Source organism: Opisthocomus hoazin, chromosome 2 (genome assembly GCF_030867145.1).
Source record: "Opisthocomus hoazin isolate bOpiHoa1 chromosome 2, bOpiHoa1.hap1, whole genome shotgun sequence".
NCBI lineage: Eukaryota > Metazoa > Chordata > Aves > Opisthocomiformes > Opisthocomidae > Opisthocomus > Opisthocomus hoazin.
The window spans coordinates 26,939,190-26,958,817 of NC_134415.1; the positions used below are offsets into that span (position 1 = coordinate 26,939,190).

At 40.6% G+C, this 19,628-nt stretch overlaps 1 protein-coding gene across 3 annotated transcripts in view; it reads right to left on the reverse strand.

Moving 5' to 3' along the window:
• The window catches only part of INTS7 (integrator complex subunit 7), a 44,274-nt gene extending 24,774 nt beyond the window's left edge, over nucleotides 1–19,500 (reverse strand). For all 3 annotated transcript variants that reach the window (XM_075412945.1, XM_075412946.1, XM_075412943.1), the window contains exons 1-14: nucleotides 19,363–19,500; nucleotides 19,015–19,144; nucleotides 17,998–18,144; nucleotides 15,796–15,933; nucleotides 15,267–15,313; nucleotides 12,400–12,599; nucleotides 10,717–10,839; nucleotides 7,958–8,075; nucleotides 6,855–6,989; nucleotides 6,189–6,286; nucleotides 5,570–5,809; nucleotides 4,706–4,843; nucleotides 3,787–3,993; nucleotides 21–215 (exon numbers count right to left, since the gene is read on the reverse strand). In XM_075412945.1, the coding sequence (XP_075269060.1) occupies nucleotides 21–215; nucleotides 3,787–3,993; nucleotides 4,706–4,843; nucleotides 5,570–5,809; nucleotides 6,189–6,286; nucleotides 6,855–6,989; nucleotides 7,958–8,075; nucleotides 10,717–10,839; nucleotides 12,400–12,599; nucleotides 15,267–15,313; nucleotides 15,796–15,933; nucleotides 17,998–18,144; nucleotides 19,015–19,144; nucleotides 19,363–19,453 (2,007 nt within the window). In that variant the 5' untranslated portion in view covers nucleotides 19,454–19,500. The remainder of the gene's footprint in view (nucleotides 1–20; nucleotides 216–3,786; nucleotides 3,994–4,705; nucleotides 4,844–5,569; nucleotides 5,810–6,188; nucleotides 6,287–6,854; nucleotides 6,990–7,957; nucleotides 8,076–10,716; nucleotides 10,840–12,399; nucleotides 12,600–15,266; nucleotides 15,314–15,795; nucleotides 15,934–17,997; nucleotides 18,145–19,014; nucleotides 19,145–19,362) is intronic.
• Between the last annotated feature and the right edge of the window lie 128 nt (nucleotides 19,501–19,628).

Below are 19,628 nucleotides of genomic sequence, written 5' to 3' on the forward strand. Positions count from 1 at the left end.
AGTGGAACAACAACACATGCCTGATTAGAGATGCGTCCACACCTTTGGAGATCATTTCCTGACGTCATAGCAATCGTTGTGGCAATAGCTGGTGGTGGACTTGTTTTTAAGCTGTTGCAGGTACAAATAAGTTGAGAAAAAGCTTGCAGCAGGTCAATCCTCAGTTTCACAAATCCGCATTGAAAACTCAGAGGATTAAGTGGCGTACTAGCAGCCTGAAACACAGTAATAGGAATGCTGGCAATCTAGGTCAAAGGCAAACACGATAAAATAACTTTGTAATGTCACTGAACCGTCTCAGACAATTGAACCCTTCAGCTCAGTTCTAAAAGCTGCTTTTTTTTTTAAAAAAACTACATTTAACAAATTTGCTCAATTTAAGTCATACTGAATATAAACAACACAGAAGTTAGGTAATTACTAAGCTGTATTGCAAGTGTATCACCCTTGTAACAAACGTGACTTAAGCTGTTACAATGCTATCAGGGCATCTATTGGCTCTTTTTCCACAGCCAAGCCATTAGGCTTCAAATGACATTAGTCCAGACAGTCCTTACCATAAGACAGCACACAATGAATTGGAAAGCAAACAAACATGAAGGACTGAAAAAATGATTCTCTGCATCAGCCAAAAGAGAAAGAAGTAGCTAAAGTTACCTGCAGCAAGAGGAAGGGGTGATAACCTTTGGTCTTTTTCACAACCGCGAAATGGACAGGAACATTACAAAGGTACTGAACCTTGCATTTGATGAAGGCAGAGACAGTTCAGTGACAACTACGAACAGTAAATGACAACTCCAGGAGGGCAGACATGCTGCTATTATTTAGAAAATACAGTTCTGTGAAACTTAGCTCCCCAAGAGCTTATCTGACTTGTAGAAGCACCTGCGACGGTTTAGAACACCCAGGAGGGCTTAAATTGCAGCACTCAAGATTTGATACTAGGTAACCCCAAAATCCACTACTTCTTTTTCTTAAACTGTTGGATCTTGAGAAAAGTACACTTTTTTTCTTTAGAAGGAAAAAAGGCATCAGCAAAACAAATCACTGGGACCTTCTCTTACTCAGAGAACGGATGTATGTTAAACTCATGCATGTCTTCCCCAGTACTTCTTATTCCTCAACAGAAAAGGTCACTTCTGTAAGCAAGAAGTTATAACGCACCCCAAAACTTCACTAAGAACTATTTCTTTGCTGGCAGGAAAGCAGCAAACTAGTTTCTCAGAAAACATCACGTCATCTGAGAACTGGCTCACTATTGACAAAAATGAGGAAATATCAGCCAACTGCAACCACTTTAAAATACTGAACTAGATTTCATTAAAGAAATAAGACTATTTTATCACTTGGGCCATTCAGCCCCTCTTATCTACCACTTCGTTCTCCCATCTCCAAGGGCATAAGAAAATCCCTCTTGAATGGAAATTGTTCAGTTTATTCTGCAAGGGTGGTTTCAGAAAACCCTCTGTGGAAGAAATCTCACAGCACTGTAATTGCTCTACAGAGACTACATGCTTTTATAGAGAGTAAAGTACCACTGCTTATATCAGAAAATCCAGACATTTTTAGTAGCACAAGTTGGACTTAATTCTTGTAAATGGAAATACAAGCTTGTGTCATTAATATTGCAATTTACCTTATCTACTACCCATATAGCCATGGGCAATAAATGAGTTACAGCTCTTCTGAAAACGACAGAAAAAGTTCTTTGGCTCAGTCAAGTTCTTCAAACACCACCACGCGTTATCAACATATTTGGAGTTAGTGCTACTTAATCAATGGTTATATTAGTGCTTTGTTCAAGTGCTGTATCTTCTCCAGCTTACCAGCAGTGAAAAATAAGCACAATGCTTCCAATGACACGCATGTTCTGTGCAAGAGCAGGTCCTACTCAAAACCTTTGCTAACTGCACAATCAAGTATGTAGCAAGAGAGGCGGGGACTGTGGCTCCACGACAAGTCTCTGCCCTCCCCAACCCATGAAGTAACAGGACTTTCTTCCTCAAAGTGGACTAACTCACACAAAGGAACATTTTGCATACAGCAATGCAAGAAAGACAGACAGTTGCATGTATATCAAGAAGGAATTGAGAAATTTTCTGACAAAATCAGACACTGTCTGAATATTTCATCGTTGCTAAACTGGGCTGACTGAACATCTGCAACAGATTTACCGTAAGCGTCTTCAGCTACAAAGTGGACAGCTACACAGGGTTCATCACGCGCACTAATGGTCTGCGGCACCAACAGTGCCGAGTCACGCTCTACACTGAAACAGCAGCAACAGTAAAGCTTAAAGTGGAGGGAATAGACAGCAAAAGCCTTCATCAGGAAGACTATCACATGCAGTTTATGGCACTTTGCTCCCCTTTGAGACTCTGAGTTCTGTAGATGCAAGCAGTGAGCAGCTCCTTTTACAGCCGATACACTCAAGCATGGTTAGGAATCTGTGCAGTGATGCAACAAGACAGCAACAGCCAGCAATAAAACCTGATTTCCTCTTCTCTAGCCCTCCAAAACCCGTACCTCTCCGGACCACAACAACACACAAGTGCGTGCTTTTCTGGGTGCAATGCCTATGTGCAACACGCAGAAAGTGAAGTCAGCAGAGAAGATGAGGACAAGAATCCTTCAACAGAAAAAGCTCAAACTCTAGGGAAAGGCTAATTAAATTACTGAACCACAGAATGACCTATTTAAGCAGATTATTGTCCTGCCTGTATTAAATATTAACATGCAATTAGATGAGGTCCCCCCTCAATGTCTTCTAGACATTGGAGAAATCTTGAAATAAGGTTTTTAATTCATTATTCACTCAGCCAACAAGTTAAAGACAAATACTTCAGGAACAATGGAGCTTTCTCTCAGAGGACAAAGGTGTAAAATTTACATCCTTCCTGCTTATTCAGGAACAGTTTTAATAAACTGTAATATGTGAACTTTAATAAACACTAATACCTGAATTGTCATGACACTGACAGTTCCAGTTACTAAAAAAAAAGGCAGCTTCATCCAAGAGACATACAGACAACTGTATGTAAAGATTCTTTCACATTTCTGTTTCCATGAAGAAAAATGTTGTGTAAAGCTGGATCATCTTTTGTTAAGAAGCAGCTTCGCAGTGAGAACTGAAGGTCCATACTCATTAATGCTCTTTCCGTTTAAATTCACAGACATCACATACGCAGCTTCTTTCCATTTTCACCACTTCAGAGAAGCAGAAAGTATTTGCATAATAGCAGGTACCACCTGAATTCTGCAGATTTGATGAGACTGAATTGTCCTCTCTCTTCTTACTAAATTGGTGTTGCCTTGTTAGGATTCCATAGGATCACATTGTCAAATAAAACACATGAACTCAGCAGGAGGAAGACAATTAAATCCTTCTGCTTATCTCGAGAAGATAGCAGCCAATTCAGACAAATCCCCAGGCTTGACTATCACAACAGCCTTTATTCAGCCAAGACAAGGAGTGGAAAATTTTTAAGTACTGTAATTTTAACAAAGATCTGTTACATATCATATGATTTGATAAAGGCAGGAAGCAAGGAGGGGGAAAAGAAAAGAAAAAAGAGAAATCTAGCTAATCACACTTAGCTGAGCTACAGGATCTTCTCTCTGAAGACACAGTGTGTTACAACTGGCTATTCCCTGCAGTCCTCTCAAAAAGAGTCTGGCAGATGTCAGACATCTCTAAAAAATTTTCAGAGGCTTAAGAACAGAAACCAAACAGATCTGCTGCAGTACACAGAAACATTATCATTAAAGCAGAAGATCTGTGCTAACCGTCAGTGATGCTATTCCTTTGTGATAGGATTTTAAAGCTTCAGCGATGCAAGAAAGTGCTGAGCTGTAGTTGTCCTCCTGCAAACCTGTCAGACACTGTTCTGCATGGGAGAACTCCTTCAAGCTGTTCAGCCAGAAGTAGAAGTGTTCTGAAGCCACTTGAGTCAGCAGGCTTTGATACAGTTCTCTGGCCATATCATGGTTGCCCTGTAATGACAAGAATGTTTCTAAGAGGGGACATGAAAGAAGGATGTGGGTTTCTACGAAACAGATACAAATAAGAGAACAGTAACATCTCCAGAGCTACGCTTACTTTAAAAATAGAAATAGTGAAACTTCTTCCAATAATTTGATCACGACAATCCTAACAATAAATAAAAGCACAAATGCTTATTTTACAGAAATATCAGCCTGTGTCAAGTATAGTACTTATCTACACAATATAATTCAACAAGATGGGAAACAAATATTGAAATTTACTTTCACCTCAGCATCTCGTACTAGGGCTTCTACCTAATTCTAACCTTTACTGAAGGTAAACAGGAAACAGTATCTTTTTCTTCCTTTCTTTGTAGAAGAAAGCACACATCAGGATGGCCTATACCATCTTCTAAAGAACAGCTAGACAATACAGATTAGGTATGTGCTCAAGAAAGTATCAGTTTACTGCTTTCTTCCTTCTCAGATACTTCAAAAAAGACAACTGAAAAACCACCCTGATGGGATGACTGCCCTAAATGGCATATATCTGAATCAGCATTCCACGGAATTAAGAGGGAATTATTTTTTTTTTTTCCCCTCTATTCATTTCCTCCTTCCGTGTCCTACCATTTTGCTTACTTACTTTCTTCAGTTCAAAGAAGTCACTAGCATCCTTCCAACCACACCAAATCATTTTTCTCCAGGTATTTTCACTTACCATTCTGGAAGCCTGCCTGGCTATCCTGTAGGCTGTCCATCCATTGGAGGAATTCTCAAGCTGCTGTTTGATAACAGTTTTGATCTCTGAAGATAAAGCTTTCTGACTGGAAACAAATATCACTGTGGCGAGAGAAACCTAATGAAGAGTCGAGGGGCAAAGAAGATTATATTCCAGGAACTAAAACAATCAAGAAAAAAAGCCAGTTCTGTTCCCTAAACTACCAGAAACTCCTTGATTTTGGACTCAAAACTACATAGAAGATTACATATATCTTTCAACTAGTGAACTTCTCAGTCATATATTTTTCAAGGAGTTATGGCAACCCAAATATTTCTACTAGATGAAAGTCACTTTCTTTTAAAGTATCTTTACTGTGACTTTTAACTGAGATATTTCGAATACTCCAAACAAATTAATAGGAAGCTTGTAATTTCTTTCTTAAATTCAAATTTATTTCCAAATAGATAGGATAAAAGCATTTTTATCTCTTGCAGTACATTAACAGTCATATGCGTCACAGTACCATACATAAATTTGGCTAACCGCCGTTTTGTTTTTCTGTAACCATTATTTTACATATACCCCAATAACTTCAATAGCTCGGTTTGTCTACGCAGTGCCATCTGCTGGAAAATCTAATGGAATACACTGCTTAGTTCAGCTCCATCTACGAGATATTTCAACGCTGAACACTGACATACGTAGTGAAAAGTTCAGGCAAAACTGAAAACAGTGGCTATAGACTGGCACCTGGACTTGGACATAACAAATGTCTTAGCTGCCTTTTTAAATAAAAACCATCCACAGTAGTTTATATAGACTTTATCCATCAAGGGCTATTTCACCAGAAGAAGGTCTTACCAAGAGTTCCTGTTTCTTATCTGTGGCAGATCGTCCAATTAATTTATAGAGGTCCATTAGGTCTCCCAGCATCCCATCTGCTAAGACAGGCAGCTGCATCGCTATAGCTGCTAAACAGTGGCACATGAGAATCCGAGCAGCGTCCTGGGCACTGTGCAACTGGGTCAGCAGGGATTCAACTACTGACTGGCTCAGGTGAGGGCGGCATTTGACCAGCTTCACCATACAAGTTAACGTGATCTGCAATTCACACAATCAACAGGTACAATAAACGCAATGTCTACTTAAAACTGAAAGAGCCAGACACACGTATGTGGAAGTATGATTGCAGAAATACAGAATATTCAGTATTTTCAGAACCATGTACTCTACAAAAGATGAGATTTTTCAAGAGCCCTGAGCTCACAGTACAAAAACATATCACACATTCAAGAAATTATAATCTTCTTTCTCACACCACTCTGAACTCTTGATTACCGGCAAGACACAGAAAAATCTTCATTTCCTTCCAGTATGTTATGCTTCCACCAGAAAGTATCTGGTGCACACTAGCCTTTCTGGTATACAAGCTATTACTATAACTTTCAGCTGCGCCAGGGGAATACAACAGTAACGTTACCTTCAAGGTTGTCTGAGCTCCTGGACTGTCATCCAGACTACAAAGAACAAGAAGAGCTTCTAAGCCAAAAACTGCATCTTGCTCCAAAGGCAGAAGATCTAAGAAAAGAAAAAGAGTAAGTTCGTTCCCTGTTATGTTTTCTGACCATAATCAGTGTAATGTCTGCACTGGTGTTACAGTCATGACAGATAAGTACCTTCCTAACATTCTGCCTTACCTTATTTTGATTAGAAACAATTCTGCCATTCCACATCTCGGATAACTATTCAGCAGTCACACCAACTGTCACATTTGTAGAGCATGCATAAATCTCTGTACTAAGACTTCTAAATGCCCCGTTACTCTTCTGCAATGGACTTTGTGCAAAGAATTTTCAAAGGCTGACAAACAATTCATAAATCTTACAGCAAAGGTAAGACAAGCATTTATTTATCACAAGTTCTGCTGTGCCCAGTAATTTTTTCTAAATTAAACAAAGATGAAATCTTCCCAATCATTCATAAAAATCATACAGGATATTTTCTACTAGATTATAGTTCCCATTCTCCCTAAATGGCATGAAGGATCAGACATCTACAGACAGGTCCACAGACAAGACCAGCAATACGTGGTAAGTGCATACGCCTGAATGTAAACACACATTTCATTGTCCTTGCTTTCACTTACCTTTTTCCTGACAAGAGGCTGATATATTAGTCAGAATTCTCACACCATGAGCTGCAATGCCACGGTTATTATGGTAACAGCACTCCTGTGCCAGTTTTACTAAATCAAATGATCTCACAGTTGTAGCTGCTGTTCCTAAATAAAGAGAAGGCAAACAGTATATAAAACAGCACAGTCCATAATTATAATACCACAGATCTTTTCAAGTACATTTCTGCAAAAAACTATATTGACTTAGGATTAATTTTTTTTTACCTGTTTCAAGGATAGAATGAAAACACATCTTTCTCTCTCTCCCCATTCCTGAACACTACACAAGTTAGACATACATGAGAAAGAGTATTTGGGTCAAAAGGATGATGTTTCAGGGACTCCGAGAAATACTGCCTTAAGAAATATTATATCTGATTAATAAAAGCTAGTTAGCACATCAATTATTAAGACATGCCAGAACGACTGAAGAGGATGTATTCTTTTTCTCCATTTCTGCAGTCCGTGTAGTTGGGATCATACTACTCATTAGGGCAGTCTGGCTTTCAAGAAGCAGAAAGAAAACAGTATGAGCACCATTTTAAGAACAAGATACCTTGAATCACTTTAAAATGTCTACTCTGTTTCTCCAGAATATAGTCACAAGCCAGAAAGGTTCACCTGGCACTGAAGCAGGTCATTCCTAGAAGGGTGGCATAGCTTCACTGTGCCACAGCAACACGCCAGCCCACTCTCACACCATTAAGTCTCCATGCTACTCAAAAACTACGCAAATCCATGGTTTCAAAGCACCTTAAGCAGAATTCAGGTCAGCCTTTTGAGAGGCATTACATTTCTTCATTTTATGGAGAAAACTTGAAGACCCAAAGGTAAAATACCCCTTTCATACAGCATATTACCCACAGAACAAAATATTAGACTATGGTTACTCATGGCTATACAGTATCTCACTTGAAGTTTACATATGACGAACAGTCTGACTCTCAGCTAGTGTTCTGAAATTCAAAAATAATTTAAGAATATGCTATAAAGTGTTTAGATGAAACTGATTATGAGTAGATAGCCAATCCATTAGAAATGCCAAAGATAATCACCTAATCTAGTTCTCTTACCTGGAGCACTGCTGAAGTACTGTTTAATGGCAATGGTCCCTGATAACGTAGAAAGAACAGATAGCATGCCCAGTTTCAAGCTGTCATAAGGAGTGTGAAGAGCAGATTCACAGAGTGCCTAAAGATCAGCAGAAGAAAAGATACAGAGGGAAGGAAGTCCCATGAGCTAACTGTATTCAATGTTTAGTTGCACTTGTCTGTGAAAAGTTTTGAGAGTCAAGATTTTTTCCACAGAACATATTGTACTGAAATAAAAAGTTAAAAGTCATGTCCTGATGCATCTGTTTTAGTAGACTGAGGATGTGACTTGCAGAAAAGTGACAGTGGGTCTCATGCTAGGGAAACACCAATTGTAAGTCACTTATTAACTAAAAATCAGTGACAAAAATGTTATCATGTTTCATTCATCAAATATTACAGAAGATTTTAAAACAGTTCTCCAGTCTTAGAGCCATACTGAATATTTTGCTTTATAACAATCTGCAGGGTTTTATGTAAGTATACATCTCTGCAGAGCTAAGTTTCAAGTGTCATTTCCTTTAACAGTCCTGGTGTCCAACAGAACACATTTAAATTTTCTTGATAAACAGCTTAAAGCATATTTCATTTTTATAACTCATTTATAGTAGAGCTGCTGTCATACTTTTGTGCCTTTTGCCAGATCTCCTCATACCTTATGACACCTAGATTGGAATAACTCTTAAAATTCACATTGTTCTCAGATTCATTATGCCAACACTGTCCACAATTTGGTCATTCATTGGTTTTAGAGGCTTTTTTAGTCAACATGAGAGAAAGCAATATGAGACACAAATGGAAAATATAAGTATATTCCACCTCAGATTGCCAAAGCTGAATGATAACATCCAGTAACTGAATAAAGAAAAACAACAACACAGAATTAGTTCCACAGAACAAAAAAACCCCATAATGCTGTTCTTATCAGTTATATGTATGCTCTTGTATGGTGTAAGGGTTAAATTCTAAATCAGTTTGCAATTTGTACCAGCATAGTCTTTTTCTAACCCAATGAACAGTAAGGCATCAACAGACAGACAATAGAATGATCCAGACACATTTCCAACCCAAATATTTCCCAAGACACTGATGTTTTACTCCAGTGCGATTAGATCACCATGCAAAGAATGTATTCGAAATGGTAACGATGAAGAATGCCAAGGGCACAGAAGAATTACCAAGATGGACTGCAGACTGCTTGTTACCTTCGCAGTCAGCGGAAGGATTGCTCTAAGTATCTACAGCTTCTGGAGCTGATGTCTACAAATCAGTGAAGTCTCCACAATTCAGAGACCAAGCCTCTCACCTGACCTACACAAACAGACACAAAATGCTGAAGAAGTTCACACTGCTGAAACTCTTGTTGGTAAAAACATACAAGAAGCAGGTTTTGCCATGAGAACAGGAGGGTCAGTTCCAGTCCCTGTTGTATAAACATTACAAAGTCGTTTATGGAAAAGAGTTGCCCAACTCACAATGTTGACTTTCTATTTCAGAAGTCAGAAAAACTCTCATTACTTCTGTATGCCATTCAGCAAACATTAATAAACTTCATCAAATTAACTTTGTTCTAACCCAGTCACTGGTTTAGTACCGACATCAATGGAACTTTTACCTATGCATTTCAACCATCAGGACACCTGCTTTAAGACACTACATGATGATGAAAGCTACGTTATCAATGTCTCTCATTTGTATTGAGATAACTACCAATCAGCCATACGGTATAAAGTAGCATTTTGACTACAAATAATCCATAAACTGTTAAAGCAATTCCTTAAAATTCCTAAAAGGAAATAAATTTCTAGTATTCATCCATTATGAAGAATAAAACAGTTCACTAAAACAAAAACCTCTGCACACTCCAGAGCATCTTATCAAAGAACTGGAGACAAATCATGTTTTATTTCTCACATGATTATTATAAAAAATCTGCACGGTTTTTCCTCCCAGTTGCACTATGCTTCAGCAGCATGTAGCAAAAGTAGCTTCCAAGAGTAGTAAAAACAATGCAAAAAGACCCAGAAAAGTAGAGCTATAAGCCTTCCCCAATAAGTTCTCGACATATTTACTTTCCCATTAATCTAATCTGAAGTTATTTTCTATAGTAATTTTTACCAGAAAAGGGGAAAAAACAAGTGGAAAAAAAAGCTCATATGCAGCTGCAATTGAGAGAAAGCAGCAATACAATTTACAATAAAACAGCCGTGTCTCCAAATAACACAGAAGAACTATAAACAACTTCGAGTCTCGTTCATACAACAGGAGTCAAGGGTACTACTGAAAATGAGTTATTAATCCTAAGAAATGAAGCAAAAATTACATTTGTCCTTTCAAGTACACCTTGCTAGATGACGTGCTTTGACAAATCCCAGAGAGACTCTGTCTTAGCATCAATATGTATTCAGTATCATAAGATTAAGATTCAGCTCATGTTTATCTTAGATGAGTTTGTCAGATCGAAAAGTTATTTCCTTACTGTAAAAAGGCCTACTACATGACACTTGCCTTTCTTCAGTTACAATACATCAACTTTGATCCTTGTGGGTCAACTTGTGCAACTCAAGATATTCTATGAATCATTCATTATCATTTAGCTACCCTGCTTGGCAGAGTAACCTAACTTCAGGATATGGAAATTATGTTCTTCCTTCCTTTACCTCCCGAATTGTTCTTCTGGAAAGAATTCTACAACTAACTGCAAAGTTTCATCATAAAATGTAGCTTCAAAATGTGTAAACCTGAATGTTTTCTCTGCTCCATGTATGTGGTGTCTTGCTGGCCAACAACTTTAAATCTTGGATTGCAAGCCTCTTCACAGCCTTCCTGGGGTCAATCTTCAAGTACTGCAACAACAGCTGGATCTGCAACGAAGTAAATTCATTGTTCAAGAGAGATGCTACTAGAAGGAAATCTTTTCAAAAGTATTTGTGATGAAATTTTGCGCATACTCAGCCAAAATGAACTTGCCTTATCCACTTGATTGCTTGCCACATGGAAAAGCCCCTATTTAGGCTGTCATGCCACAGCAAGCTAAAACTGTCCGACAGCCTATTTCTACCACCCTGTTCTCCTTGTTCATGCACCCTCCTCTGCATCATCCTGCATACCCGAGAAGCCTTGACACCTGTTCTGACACTCACAGAAATACCATAAACCATCCCTGAGAAGCTCAGTAAACACCTTATACTGTTGTGATTCTGCTACTAACAAGTATTCTGGGCATTTGATGCTAATTCAGGTCTCCGCATGATCTGCAGTTAACAGATAGCAACAGAGGCATACTTTGTGTGTCTCAGTAGTTGCGAAAAACAACCCCTAAACCAACCAAACAAAAACAACCCCTAGCCAGCCCTTCTGCAGCGCTTATATCAAATGAAGTGACACTTAACTGCGTGTCCTTGGCTGTCTTCACCTCCTGCAAGCTTACAGATACGGAATAGCCAGCATGTGTGAGAAAGCAAGAACACACTGGCCGTGGTTTTGCTCTCCATCCCCACCCTGGCTACAGCACTTGTCAGCAGCACTGGCTGTTGCACTGCAGAAATACAGCCTAAAGCACCATGCTAACTGCCATAAAAAAAAAAAGCACATCAAGTGTTCTAATGTTGCTCAGTTGGCTGAGATTAAGATTCAGTAGTATCAAAAGCATCCTCTGAAATACAGAAATCAACCTTACTAAAAAGAAATTTCAGACAGATCAATGCTATTACTCTAACAGTAACAGACACCAGCCTTCCCTAGCTCTACAGGATTGAAAGAAACCAAATAGATTTTCATGACTACTTTACAAGGATTAGTTAGATGAATCTCAAATATCACTGTGTTCAGATCTGCTATATAAATCACATCCACGAAGTATGTTATCAGAACATAAAAACATTGTATTTTTCCATCACTGCTTTCCTGCAGCTTTGTTTATAGCCCTAAATCACAGCAACAGATTCAAATTCCTCTGCTCTTCAAGAAACAGATTTTTAAATGCACTCTATGCTATTGAAATATCCATTTGCTTGCATGCAAGGCAGGCAAAAGGCACACCCACGATGCAAGAGAATATACAGCAGTGAGAAGTGACGCCTGTGTTCCACAGGTAAGATGAAAAGTTTTCAGAAAAAGTCAGGGTATTTGCTTTCCTAAATGTTGACTGATCCTAGCTGATTTCAATCCCAGCTGACAAAGAAAGACAGATTATGATCTGTAAAGAAGAGTTCCTGTGCTTGATGGGGTTGTATGGAAATGGGACCAGGGAGGGCAAGAAATATGAAAGCAGCAGCAGTTTCCAGGGTGTTCTTTCTCTATAGCATGTAGGAGCAACCATCACAGCATATCCATCACGATTTATTTTCGGTGTCACCTAGGATCTGAGTTTTTTTAAATGTACTTTGTACTTTAAGTTGAAGGAACGAATCAGGAAGAATTACCTGCTTAGGAATGTCAACCAAAGAAGAAGCAGCAAGCAGAGTAAAGGTGTGCAGTGTAACAATGACCATTTTGGTAGAGGGATACGATGTTACCAGCTGCTGAAGCAGCTGCCGGGAGCTAGAGGCCAGGCTAGCATCATGATGCATGTGCTGTAGAATAGGGATCAACTTCAATTTCAAGTCCACAGGTGTGGCTAAACCTGCAACAAGTACAAGAGACATAGGCAGAGCATTAGTCCTTTGTACTGGCATTTGGCAGTGCTGAGGCACACCATATGTCTGCATTGCTACCACTGCTGAATGCAAATTGTGTGGACACCTGCATTAGCTACAAACAACCCATCTACTAGCTAGCAGCATACCCATAGTGGTATCAAGCATTTTCACAGTTCTAAGAGAAGGTTGCTGCTTACCTCATTGCAAGTAACGTATGTATTAACTCACCTGAAGCAATCTGAAATAGTCTACGTAAGTTTATTCATCATACTGTAGACGAGCTTTTATTCTCTACCAAACAAGTGGTTTGAGAACTTAGATTTTTAAGAGGACACAAGAGCCAGACATTAGATTGTTGGTTAGCTAATTCTATTATAAAAATTGAATCATTTAAATCATAGAATCACAGAATGCTGTGGGTTGGAAGGGACCTTTAAAGGTCATCTAGCCCAACCCCCCTGCAGTGAGCAGGAACATCTTTCACTAGATCAGGTTGCTCAGAGCCCAGTCCAACCTGGCCTTGAATGTTCCTAAGAATGGGGCCTCCACTACCTCTCTGGGCAACCTGTGCCAGTGTTTCACCACCCTCACGGTAAAGACATTTCTTCCTTACATCCAGTCTAAATCTACCTTCCCTGAGTTTAAAACCACTACTCCTTTTGCTGTAACAACAGGCCTTGCTAAAAAGATTGTCCCCATCTTTCCTCTAGGTCCCCTTTAATACTGAAAAGCTGCAATAAGATCTCCCCGCAGCCTTCTCTTCTCCAGGCTGAACAGCCCCAACTCTCTCAGCCTTTCCTCATAGGAGAGGTGTTCCAGCCCTCAGATAACTTTTGTGGCCTCCTCTGGACCCACTCCAACAGGTCCATGTCTCTCCTCTGCTGAGGGCTCCAGAGCTGGATGCAGGACTCCAGGAGGGGTCTCACCAGAGTGGAGCAGAGGGGCAGAATCACCTCCCTCGACCTGCTGGCCACGCTGCTGAGGATGCGGCCCAGGATATGACTGGCCTTCTGGGCTGCAAGCACACATTGTCAGCTCACGTTCAGTTTTTCTTCCATCAGTACCCACAAGTTCTTCTCAGCAGGACTTTCAATCCCTCCTTTCCTCAGCCTGTATTGATATTGGGGGTTGCCCCGATCCAGGTGCAGGACCTTGCACCTGGTCTTGCTGAACCTCTTGAGGTTCACACAGGCCCACCTCTCCATCTTGTCCAGGTCCCTCAGGATGGCATCCCGTCCCTTGGTTGTGTCAACTGCACCACTCGGCTTGGTGTCATCTGCAAACTTGCTTGAGGGTGCACTTGATCTTGCTATGTCATTGATGAAAATAATAAACAGCACCAGTCCTAGTACGGACCCCTGAGGGACACCACTTGTCACCAACGTCTATTTGGACATCGAGCCATTGACGACTACCCTATGGCTGCGACCATCCAACCAGTTCCTCATTCACTGAACAGTTCACCCATCAAATCCATATCTCCCCTAATCTAGAGAGAAGGATGTTGCAGTAGACCATGCGGAAGGCCTTACAGAAGTCCAGATAGGTGACATCTATTGCTTTTCCCTTGCCCGCTGACGCAGTCACTCCATCACAGAAAGCCACTAAGTTCGTCACGCAGGACTTGCCCTTGGTGAAGACATGCTGGCTGTCTTGAATCACCTCTCTGTCCTCCATGTGCTTTAGCAGAGCTTCTAGGAGGACCTGTTCCATGATCTTCCCAGGCACAGAGGTGAGGCTGACATGTTGGTAGCTCCCAGGGTCCTCCTTTCTACCATTTCTAAAAATCAGCACAGTATTCCCTTCTTCCAGTCACCAGGGACTTCACCTGACTGCCATGACCTTTCATTTATCACAGAGAGTGGCTTGGCAACGACATCAGCCAGTTCCCTCAGGACTCTGGGATGCATCTCATCAGGTCTCATAGACTTGTGTATGTTCAGGTTCCTCATATGGTCACAAACCTGGTCCTCCCTTACAGTGGGAGGGGCTTTACCCCTCTGGTCCCCCATCTTGTGGTCCATCAACTCAGGAGGGGCGAGGAGAGAGGTTGCCAGTGAAGACTGAGGCAAAAAAATTGCTGAGTACATCAGCCTTCTCCTTGTCTATTGATACTGAGTTGCCTTTCTTGCTCATCTGGGTGGAGGGTATGCTTTCTTCAACCTTGCTTTTCTGGCTGACACACCTGTAGCAGCTGCTCTTGTTATTCTTTGCATCCCTTGACAAATTCAGCTCCAGCCATGCCTTGGCCCTCCTGACCCCATCCCTGCACAACCAGGGAGCATCCCTAAACTCTTCCCAGGATACCTGTCCCTGCTGCCACTGCCTGTGCAGTTCCTTCTTGCTCTTTAGTTTGACCAGCAGGTCTCAACTCAGCCATGCCAGTCTCTTCCCTTCCTTGCCTGATTTCTTACACCTGGGGACTGACAGCTCTTGCACTCTGTGGAAAGCATCCTTAAACATCTGCCAGCTCTGTTCTGCTCCCCTGTCTCTGAGGGACATTTCCCAGGTGGTCCTACTGACTAACTCCTTGAAGAGCATTTGAGTATAATGGCAATAGCATTATGATATCCAGCATTTACATAATGATAATAAAGAATTCTCAGAGAAATCAGAGCTTTTCCCTTTCATCATTCAATAGATGTATGTACCTTGAATCATCTCACTGATTTTATTACATATTCCACCAGCAAAATCCCTGCAGAGAAAAGACAAAGTACCACGTGAAACAAAAAATAAAGGAGTAAATAATTAAAAATAAAAATCGACTGTGTTTTAACAACATAACTTTCACAAAAGAGTGCTTGCCAAGACCTAAGTTGTTTTAGAACACACGCACATGGGCATGATCTAATGACAAAATGGAAGCTTTCAAAAATGTGCCAAAGTGACAAGCAGCACTACATTTTGTTCCCTAATATAACATCTGTAAAATAATCCTTGATTAAAGCTCCTATTCCACTTTAATTCCCATATTTATGAGCTTTCTATTTCAGAAAAAAAAATCTGCTAAAGTTGTATTCAGATTTCTTTACAACACTGTTACTGCACATACTTAAATATTTTGCTATAAACAACATGGCTAGCACTACAGAAGGAAATATTAAGCCTTGCGAATGCCAGTGTCAATGGAGTTTCCATTCTCTGTAATATGAAAAACCGAAAAAAATTACATCTTACTTTGATTGTGCAGAAAAGTTGGCAGCAGCAAATATAGCAGCTTCAACTTCCACATTGTCATGGGAATCCAAACTTTGACGAATACTGTGATGAGCATTCTTTCTTTCTGGAATAATAGATGCCATGCTGCCCAACATCCTACAAAAATAAATCACAGCAAAATCGGGAAGAAAAATAGTTATGAAGAAATGCAAGATGAAACCAAACAGAACTATAAAAGGACACGTTAAAAGATTATTTTTATATAAATATGTGCTCTTTCATGTCTATTACAGAAACAAACAAATGCTAAAACTAGGCATATAATTAAAAGGTAACAAATTTTGTCATGTGGGTTATGTCAGTGGTTTAACGACTAATTACATTTTGGTATGTTTTAGTTTGAAATGGACACAGTGAGAAATTTACCAAGAACTCTTATAAAAATTAAGAGTGCACTATGGCACTGGGAAGAGGTATTTTGAAGATGCTTTTATGTTCAAGCTCTTCAACACAACAGATTTAATACTAAAATGTACTGGTCGCTATTTTCAGACGCACATGAAGTACACATCATTGGATATAAATTCAGAAATGTGTACTCTAGGGGGATAAAAAACCCATGCATTTAGAGAGCTGTTTCCATCTTTTCTATCCCTCTTCATAATTAAGACTGGAAAAGTAAATATGTAACAAATGTCTGAACAGTCATAAATTTTAACCACATGCTAAGAAAGTAAAGTTTCTGGAGTGTTACCAGGATCAAGCAAACAAGGACCTGAATTAAGTCACTAGTTTCTAAGATCTTTCACTGATGTGAGGTAAGGTTATTATTGGGAATTGTGCAATATATTTTGTGTAACTCATAAAAAGGTCCAAATCAATCTATACTTTTACTAAGAATATCTCCAAGATACCTTTCAGACATAATTAGCATAATCCAATTAAAGAACAAATGCAGCATTTGCACTGGTGGAAATTTTAGCAAGAGTTCTATGCAAGTATTTACACACAGTCATCTAGCAACAAAATTCCCCAGACACAAAGTTTTGTTTAGCAGATTGTTCTTTCAGCTTTTCTTTCCTGTTGACGCTACTTAAGGAAGACAAAGCCAAATGAACAGAAGATTTCTATCTGACACTACTGAACCAACAGCCATTTTAACCTTTCACTTGATGGATCCTGTGAATGATTAGTAATTCAAGTATTTCTTCAAACTGAGCAGATTCCTGGGGCTTCTAGCAGTCTGTAAAGACAGGCCTCAATACCAGTGAATACCACCAATCTTATGTTAGAATACTGAAATGGAACTATAAGAAAACATGTAAATATATCATATTTACAGATTTCTGAGACACCAGAGCAAGACAGCATAATCTCACATAAAAATATCAAAAGAAGAAATAGACATAGGAGCTAATCAGACAAACCCCTGTTAATGCCTCCCATCTTTCAATAGTGAAATCAGTAACAGTTCTAGATGGACAGAGGAAAAGAATATAAAGGGAAAAAGAAGAGTACTCTTTTCACATTTGAATTCACTTGCACAGGAGTTGGAAGATGCAGTTAAGACCACCATGCTGGACAGTTTTAGTGACAGACACCAAAGCAGCAGAACAGTGACATTAAAGATAACTTAATTTCTTTTTTTTTCCATTTGATTCCCAGAAGTCCAAAGCAATCAATAATACAATGGCACTTCCTTAGAAGTTATTGATCAGAGACCAACAAGCAGTAAGTTTCTAGGACAACGATTAATGAAAAATAGGTGCAAGCCTAACAAGGTTCACATAAATATGTTTTGGTTACAAGTTAACAAAAATTATTGTGACACATAAGGAAGCACTTTCCTTTTGGTCCTGGTCTAAATATATCATAGGCAACATTTGATGTATTGCATATAGCTATTGTCTGGGTTATGCATACAACAGGTTCATTTTTCTTCTCTTTAGTACACACAATTTCAATGCTGCAAATTCTGTCCTGCCTGGAGCCATCCACAAAATTCCCACCATTATAAATGGTTAATAACCTCGTTCTTCTGATCACAGATACTTATTGGTCACCCCCTTTAAAGACAGATGTCTTTGCTTTTAACTCTATGAGCGATGTATAAGACGCCTGCTACATTTCATTCATGGTAGCTGCAGATTTTGTTATTCCAGCACACCAATAATTAGCGAGAGATCTGAAGTAAGTTAGGTTCATTTATGTAATACATACCGAAGTGTAATAGCCCGAGCAACTGGATCATTGCTGTGAATTACTGAGAAAACTCTTTTGACGAACTCGTCCACATTCAGAATCTTCTCTAAGTGCTTCTCACTCTGCTGCGTAACTTTCAGCACACACAGCCTCAGGAAGTTGTTTCTATTAGAAGACACATACTTTTTTTCAGTCAAGCTGTTTTATAATAAAAATTCAAACACTTTAAACACAAAATCATTTAAAAAATCTCCTGGGAGTAAATTAAAACAATAAAAGGTCTAGGCTTTTGAAACACATAAGCAGACTGATACAGTCAAAATGAGACTATTAACACACTATTGCTTCACTTTCTAGTACAGGTAGTGTCAAATTTAGGACCAATTCAAGGGAAACGAACCTGCTGACAGAAGTGAGAAAGAGTGTAAGCAGATGCCTGTTTTGTACACACTTTGGGATCTAATTCTGCTAGAAAAGCACATCCAGGACTAAGACAGGAAAGTCTAATTGCCATTGCCAGGTGTGAGTGAATTTCTTTTCCTTCCTGTAGCCAACAGTGAAGATCCCACAACAGCAGCAAGCTATTATAATGTAGCTCCAACTCCATCAGATGCATCGTTTAGACATCAGGCACTTGGAAAAACTATACTATGGCCTTTGTTATTAACATTCCTTAGAGACGGAATCTGCACATGATCATTCATCTGTTTATTAATTATGAATTCGAACGTGCCTATGGAGCAGAATTTACACCAGTGAACTTAAACCAGTCAGCAAGTGAATCCTCAAATCAAGACACATGGAAAGCAAGTGTGCCATTGACAACTCACTGCAGCTTAAGCCCACCGAAGCTGGGGAAACCAACCTGCAATCAAGCACAACTTGTCCTCAACTGAGTAGGTGCCACTGCAATATTATCTGGCAAGCAGGAAAACCCCATGACTGCCCAGGCTCCAACGCAGCAATACTCCAAGACACAGTGCGTTACCACGGATTGGACATCTGAATGGACAGAAACTGACCGACGCTACTTACCCCACTCTGAAAACATCAGCGAGCTTCAGGAAAGCCGAATTAATGAGAATCGGGAAAGGATATTTCTGGAAAAGCCTGGGAAATCGGACGACGGCTTCACACTGCTCCCCGAGTTTGCCAGACCGGAGGCCTAAACAAGACAATAATCACTGCAGGTACCGGGGCTCCTTCAAACCCAGATGCCTCCCGCCCGCGGTATAGCGGTACCAAAGCTCCCAGCCGCTGGGGACCGAGGGGCGGGACGGGGCCGCGGCGGCGGGCAGAGAGCGGGCGCCAAGGGCCCTCAGGACAGCCCCAGCGGGCGGGCGGCCCCAGGCCGGCGACAAGCCCGAGCCCCCCCCGCCTCACCTTTGTCCAGCTCCATGAGGGCGGAGTTGGCGTCCAGCTCCTGCTCGCCATAACCCGCATCGGCCAGGAAGGACTTGGCACTGGCGGCCATACCGACAGACCGCCCGCCTCAGCCCGGCCTACCGCCACCGCCCGGCCCCGCCGCCACGCATGCGCAGTCACCCTCCCGCCGCCTCAGCCACCGCCGTGCGGCTTGTGCGCAGGCGCGACGCCGAGGCGCCTGCGCGCGCCAGCCGCCACACCGGCCGCGGCCACTCGCGGCGGCT